The 6,371-nt window shown below is 33.3% G+C and overlaps 1 protein-coding gene and 1 long non-coding RNA gene across 2 annotated transcripts; one reads left to right on the top strand and one right to left on the bottom strand.

Moving 5' to 3' along the window:
- The first annotated feature begins 272 nt into the window (after window positions 1-272).
- LOC139865665 (serine carboxypeptidase-like 45) lies at window positions 273-4,321 on the top strand. The gene is made up of 10 exons (XM_071853747.1): window positions 273-501; window positions 601-702; window positions 959-1,057; window positions 1,331-1,423; window positions 1,575-1,654; window positions 2,085-2,366; window positions 2,812-2,936; window positions 3,021-3,113; window positions 3,241-3,358; window positions 4,039-4,321. Exons 1-10 carry the CDS (start codon window positions 273-275, stop codon window positions 4,186-4,188), a joined length of 1,371 nt encoding a protein of 456 aa, XP_071709848.1. The 3' UTR covers window positions 4,189-4,321.
- Window positions 4,322-4,622: 301 nt separating this feature from the next.
- LOC139865666 (uncharacterized) lies at window positions 4,623-6,169 on the bottom strand. The gene is made up of 3 exons (XR_011765051.1): window positions 5,856-6,169; window positions 5,694-5,735; window positions 4,623-4,852 (listed from the first exon to the last, which is right to left on the bottom strand). It is a non-coding gene; the product is annotated as an uncharacterized lncRNA (long non-coding RNA).
- Window positions 6,170-6,371: the final 202 nt, after the last annotated feature.

Genomic DNA, 6,371 nt, shown 5'->3' with positions numbered 1-6,371 from the left:
TTTTCAGGCCTGCATTTCTTTCAAAAAAGCTTTCTTCCTTATCATGATTATAAAAAACAAAGCATGCACACATTCTGTTTGTTTAAATTCCCCACTGAAATATAGTAATAAAAACATACTATAGTCTATAGTTTCATTCCTCATGCCCTCCACTCAACAACGAGTACTATAACTTGCTAAAAAATTTATATTATATCAAAAGAGTTCTTTTTTTTTTTTTTTTTTTTTTTTTTTTTTTTTTTTGATTCATTGCCATGATCAGGATGATGAGAATGGCTGTTTTAATGCTGCTTATTCTGTGTTCTTTAATGGTGGTTAATGAAGCTTTTTTGGGTTTATCTGACAAGATTTTGAAGTTACCTGGACAACCACAAGTTGGGTTTCAACAGTTTGCAGGGTATGTGAGTTTAGATGCAAAGAGTGAAAGAGCACTTTTTTACTATTTTGTTGAAGCTGAAGTTGATCCAGTTTCAAAGCCATTGGTTCTTTGGTTAAATGGAGGTAAAAGAATCAAAACCCTTTTCAAAGATTATGAAATTTTGGATCACTTTTTATAAAGTTGAAGTTTTTTTAGCTAATTACATGGTGATCATCTTGTAGGGCCTGGTTGCTCATCACTTGGTGTTGGAGCATTTTCTGAAAATGGGCCTTTTAGACCAAATGGTCAGGGTCTGGTAAGAAATGAGTATAGTTGGAACACAGGTAAAGTAATTATTGATCAAAAAAGTTATAAACTTTCTAATTTTAATTCCTCTAAATCCAATTATAGTTTTTCTTTTATAATAGATACATGAGTTACTAAGAATTTTTGAAAAATTAAATATAAATTCTTGATATATTAACCCTGATTAAAGAGAATTATGGATCAATTTTAGTTGACTAAAGTTCAAAAGTGTGATGATATTTACATTGGCTAAAAATGTATATATAATATATATTCTTGAAATAAATTCTGTAGAGGCAAATATATTGTATCTTGAGACCCCAGTTGGAGTAGGATTCTCATATGATTCATCAAATTCTTCTGCTTATGAGGTTGTTACTGATGCAATAACAGGTATTTCTGTTGCTATTACTTTTTATAATTATATGTTTATACTTATGTTCTTTATGCCCCAAAAAGTTTTGATAAAAAGAAGTCACCCTTTTTTAGAAACTTTACAAAGGTATTCTTTTTAATCTTTATACCTTCAAAAGAACCTTAAAAAGTTGTTTTTTTGATTTTCTTGCACTCCAAAAATACAGAGAAAATGTGTTCTTTAAGATGGGTTCATCTTTATCTTTATCTTCTTTTAAATTAAATTGTTTTTTGCAATTTAAAATTTTATAGCCAGAGACAATCTTGTGTTCTTGCACAAATGGTTCATCAAATTTCCTCACTATCAGCAGAGGGATCTGTTCATTACAGGAGAAAGTTATGCAGGTAATGATACATGTTTTAGCACAAATTTCCATAATTTCTTTACTTTTTAGATAATAAAAATACATCATTTCTTATTTTTGTTTTGCATACTGAATGCCTTTTTAATTTTTGATTTTCATACCTAATACCTTTTGTTTGGTGTTGATGACAGGTCACTATATACCACAACTAGCAGAACTCATGGTTCAATTCAATAAAAAGCATAAGATTTTCAATTTAAAAGGATTTGCTGTAAGTGCTACTTTATTGACCCTACTTATTGTAATTTTCAGATATATTTTATAAAAAATTAATTCAAATGAAAAAGAATAACAATGTTGTCTTTATTCCACACAGAAGTAAGTTTTGACTTTTGAAATTTTAAACTGTTGTTCATTCTCTGCATAATTTTACCAAAGTAATCTACCATATCAAATTATGTTACAACTAATACAGGCTGCAACTTTAAGGGTAAATGGGTCAAAAAATTTATGCTGATCATGCAAAAAATATGTACCAGATTTAACTTTGAAAAGTCAACCTTCCTTTATGCAAATAAATTAGCGATAACATAAATAAATTAGCGATAACATAATTATTAGGAATCGTATGAAGTTTTTTTTTTTTTTTTTTTGCATTAATCGTAACATGTGTTTTCTTTTTCGCGCGTGTGAAAATGCAGCTAGGAAATCCAGTTTTGGAATATGCAACCGATTTAAATTCAAGAGCAGAGTATTTTTGGTCGCATGGCCTTATATCAGATTCGACGTACAAGTTGTTCACATCTTCATGCAATTATTCTCGTTACGTGAGTGAATACTATCGAGATTCGGTTTCACCTATATGTTCAAAAGTTTATAGTCTAGTGAGCAGAGAAACTAGTCGATTTGTGGACAAATATGACGTAACGTTAGACGTTTGTATTCCTTCGGTGCTCTCCCAATCCAAAATCATTACTCCTCAGGTACATTTATGTACAAGATAATCATAATGTTTACATGCTTAGCACCAAATCCAATAATAATTGCACAAGTATTGTAAAATAGGTTTGTAGAAACCTTCGAGTACTCCCCGAGTTCTCAGTTCTAAAATTGGTCCGAGTACTTGGTTCAGTTGCTCGGTCAAACTCGGTCAACCGCGTTCAAACTCGGTCAAAGGTCAAAACTTGGTCAAACTAGGCCAAAACTCATGATTACTTGCAAAATCGGTCAAAACTTTAACAAAACTCTGTCAAAATCGGTCAACGTCAAACTTGGTCAACATCCGAATACTACCCCAGTATTCCTCGAGTACTCCCCGAGTTGCTGAGTACTCCTCAATAATAATTTTATGGCATAGTTCCTTAAAAATGATCTAAAGGTACATTCCTTAATGTTTGAAAATGATATTAAATAAATATTTTTGTGCAGCAAGTAACCGAAAGGGTTGATGTTTGCGTGGAAGACGAAACTGTTAATTATCTTAACCGTTGTGATGTTCGCAAAGCCTTGCACGCTCGCTTGGTTGGAGTCGGCAAATGGGATGTTTGTAGCAAGTAAGTGTTTATCTTCATTTACGCGAACATAACAAAAATTTTCTTGGTCTATCTATATTTATATATGTTTTGTTTGTAATCCAGCATCCTAGATTACGAACTGCTCAACATTGAGATACCTACAATCAACATCGTGGGGTCACTCATCAAGGAAGGAATTCGAGTTCTGGTCTATAGGTAGACAAACTTCTCATCATACTCTTAAATCTTGATCAATATATAGTTTCATTTGACTTCAATATTGCGTTTAGAGTTCAGTTTTTGTGATTTTAATGAATGATTTTTTTTTTTTTTTTAAATGTAGTGGCGATCAAGATTCTGTAATTCCTTTGATGGGGAGCCGAACTTTAGTCAATCGACTTGCTACAGAACTTGGACTCAAAACAACGGTTCCATACCGAGTTTGGTTCGAGGGCCAACAGGTAACAAACTTTTTCCTTCTGCTTATGTTTTTGCTTGTTTTGCATGGGTTGCATCATTAACCAAGAAGTATGCAATTTTACATATATCCTTCTAAGAGTGCTCCCATCGGTTGTGTCATCACCCCAGCCCTCACAGCCCCCCTGCAGGGCGCCGTTGGCACCACCCCGCCCTCCGGCCGCCCTGCCCCTTTCGCCCTTGTCTCCTTTCTCACGCATGCACCAGGACGACATATATGTTTTTCATACTTGTACTATTAACTTGTATACTTGTACATTTAATTAATTAAATAATATAGAGGGTCCCAAGTTTTATGTGAAAGTATGTCATGGTTGGGAGTGTTTAGTCCTGGTGAGTAAGTGATGATGTGACAGCTAGTCCTTGTGAGGAAACTTGTGATGGTTGAGAGCACTCTACGGGGAAATCATTTATGCAACAAGCTATATACGATAATACGAAGGACGTTGTACTTTCATTTGTAAAAGTTTTAAGGGTAAAATAGGTAAAGGGATAAGTCAGATTACCCGGGAAAGGAAGTATTTTTTACTCATATATACGCGCTCAAACTGGTTTATCGCGTGACTGTTTCCGACCCTTTTCTCTTTTCTTTAGCCACTGGTAGATGTTATAGAGGATTTTTTTTACTCAATTTAATTAAGTAGCTAAAATCGTATCGTTTCAGGTTGGAGGGTGGACACAAGTATATGGAAATATATTCTCGTTTGCAACAATACGAGGTGCATCGCATGAAGCACCATTCTCACAACCTGAGAGATCACTAGTGTTGTTTCGCTCGTTCCTAAAAGGAAATCCTTTACCTGAAACGTTTTAATTAGTAAAAAGATGGAACATACAAGTAAATTATAATCTGGATTTGGCATTGTAAGTAAATTTTGTCGTTGTAATTGAGTCGATGTTTTTAAAATTCTTTTTTTGTTTGGTTTTTGAGTTGAAAATGTTTTGGAAACTGGAAGAACATTTGCAAGATTGCTTGAATGTTAAAGCTCTTTCATGTGTATTTTCAATAATTTTTTATCATTTTTTTAACATAATTTTTTTAATCATTTATAACCAAGCTTGTGGTGTTATTTCAGTTGCTGTTAAAAATGTAGCATATTACGAGTATTATGTAGTATATTCAAAATATTAATCATATTATCGGTTCTATTCTAGTATATAATTCGAACCTTTTGTCAAAAGAACCGGCTCATTTCATGAAAATATAAAAATATAAAAGTACATAAACTCTAATGTAATTAACAAGCAATTGGCCAGCCGGGCGTTGCGGCGGGCCGATCACTGAAGTTCTTTAAAATTACAAAATTACTTGTTCTAATTGCATGCATAAACTATACGCGGGTATGATTGTCCTTCCAAAACATAGGGTGGCTTCCAACTCTTCATTTCCGTTTTCGCTTTAGGCTGAAACAGCAGTGGCATCACTTAGTAGCAGCAGCAGCGACTCTTAGCAGCAGCGGGGGCAAGAAAAGGCATAACTGTGTAAGACAACAATATTACATCAACAATAGATAAAATAATTTTAAACACGTACATATGGAATAACCTTTTAGACATGTAAGCATCTCATAAACTCAACAATAGATAAAATAATTTTAAACACGTACATATGGAATAACCTTTTAGACATGTAAGCATCTCATAAACGTTGGTCTCATCTCTAATCTCTATTCTATTTAATAACTACTACTTTATTTTTACCAAATGCTAAAACATTTTATTTAATTGGTTAAGTTAGTTAAAATACAGTAAACCAATGGGTAAGCCATTTGCATACACACTATATGTTACCTACCTTTTACTTGAGCGAATAACATGAAAGTAAGTACGCGTTAATTGACAAATAAAACACTGACCATTTTGATTTTTTTAATCTCTTTTTACTACTGTACTATGCACATCTAACTATCTAAATCTTGAGAGTTTAAATGATGGCTAGATATAAATGAGTGCTTGGAATTGGTGAAGGCAGAGTATGTACATGAGGGTTCTAAAGCTCAACCGAGTTTTGTGAGAACTCCTGCTACAACGTATAACTTTTCCTTAATGTTTTGACGTATTCATCATCCTAAGCTTGATCATAATACAATACATTTACTGTTTCACAAAGACTTTGCTAAATACCATAAATGGTGATAGCACCTATAGTAATGAAAAAGTTTCAATTAACTTCTCAAAATCTTAAACCATGATTTTTTGCAACTTTTTAAAAAGAAAAAGGAAGGATGAAATAATTTGTCATGTATGTAACAGTAACGGTAGATCACAGCCCCCATCTCTATCATATAGAAGAAAATATGAATAAGGTAGAATGACTACCTGAGCCATGTCACCAAGTATAAGATCATCATCTCTCTCACGCTGCAAAGCAACATCAAAATTCGAAAATTCTTATTTCTATATGTGTGCACAACTGATTAAAAAACCGTACCAACCTCAGAAAGGGGAGTAATATCAAGATACCGCATAATTGTTTCTTACCAAGCATCGATTCTGACATATCGAGATCAACCCAATGATGTTCATTTTCAGATGGCGTTACGCCACCGAGTCCCGAACCACAACCTGCCAATCAAGAAAGTATATGACATATTCAATAATTGGGCAATGCCCTTGACGAATGACACTTACTTGGCAAAAGTTGTTGGAGACAGTGATTCACGAATCAAGGTTCATATATACCTGAATCCATCAACTAAGTCCATATTAAAGCTTGGAAGATTTCTAATTTGACATAGTACAACTCAGCAACATGGTAATATCCTATAATTATTTTTATCACTCCATACCTGCTCATGAAGTGAAAGGACCCGTTCATATACATTATAAACGATTCACAATAGTTGATTACATCGCGAGGTATTTGACCTCTATATGATACGTTTTACAAACATTGCATTCGTTTTTAAAAGACAAACTTTCTTTACATCAAAAATTGATGGCATGCATACCATTTCATATTACATCCAACTATAATTGACTTAATATTAATCTTGA

This window comes from Rutidosis leptorrhynchoides, chromosome 9 (genome assembly GCF_046630445.1).
Source record: "Rutidosis leptorrhynchoides isolate AG116_Rl617_1_P2 chromosome 9, CSIRO_AGI_Rlap_v1, whole genome shotgun sequence".
Lineage (NCBI taxonomy): Eukaryota > Viridiplantae > Streptophyta > Magnoliopsida > Asterales > Asteraceae > Rutidosis > Rutidosis leptorrhynchoides.
The sequence above is the reverse complement of the archived record's forward strand: the minus strand, read 5'-3'. Positions and strand labels throughout refer to the sequence as shown.

What these genes read in the sequence shown, in the direction of transcription:
- LOC139865665 (XM_071853747.1), top strand. Translation starts at nt 273, where the DNA reads ATGGCTGTTTTAATGCTGCTTATTCTGTGTTCTTTAATGGTGGTTAAT. An exon ending in TGTTACTGATGCAATAACAG is followed by an intron (nt 1,058 to 1,330) that starts GTATTTCTGTTG and finishes AAAATTTTATAG; the next exon opens with CCAGAGACAATCTTGTGTTC. An exon ending in TACAGGAGAAAGTTATGCAG is followed by an intron (nt 1,424 to 1,574) that starts GTAATGATACAT and finishes TGTTGATGACAG; the next exon opens with GTCACTATATACCACAACTA.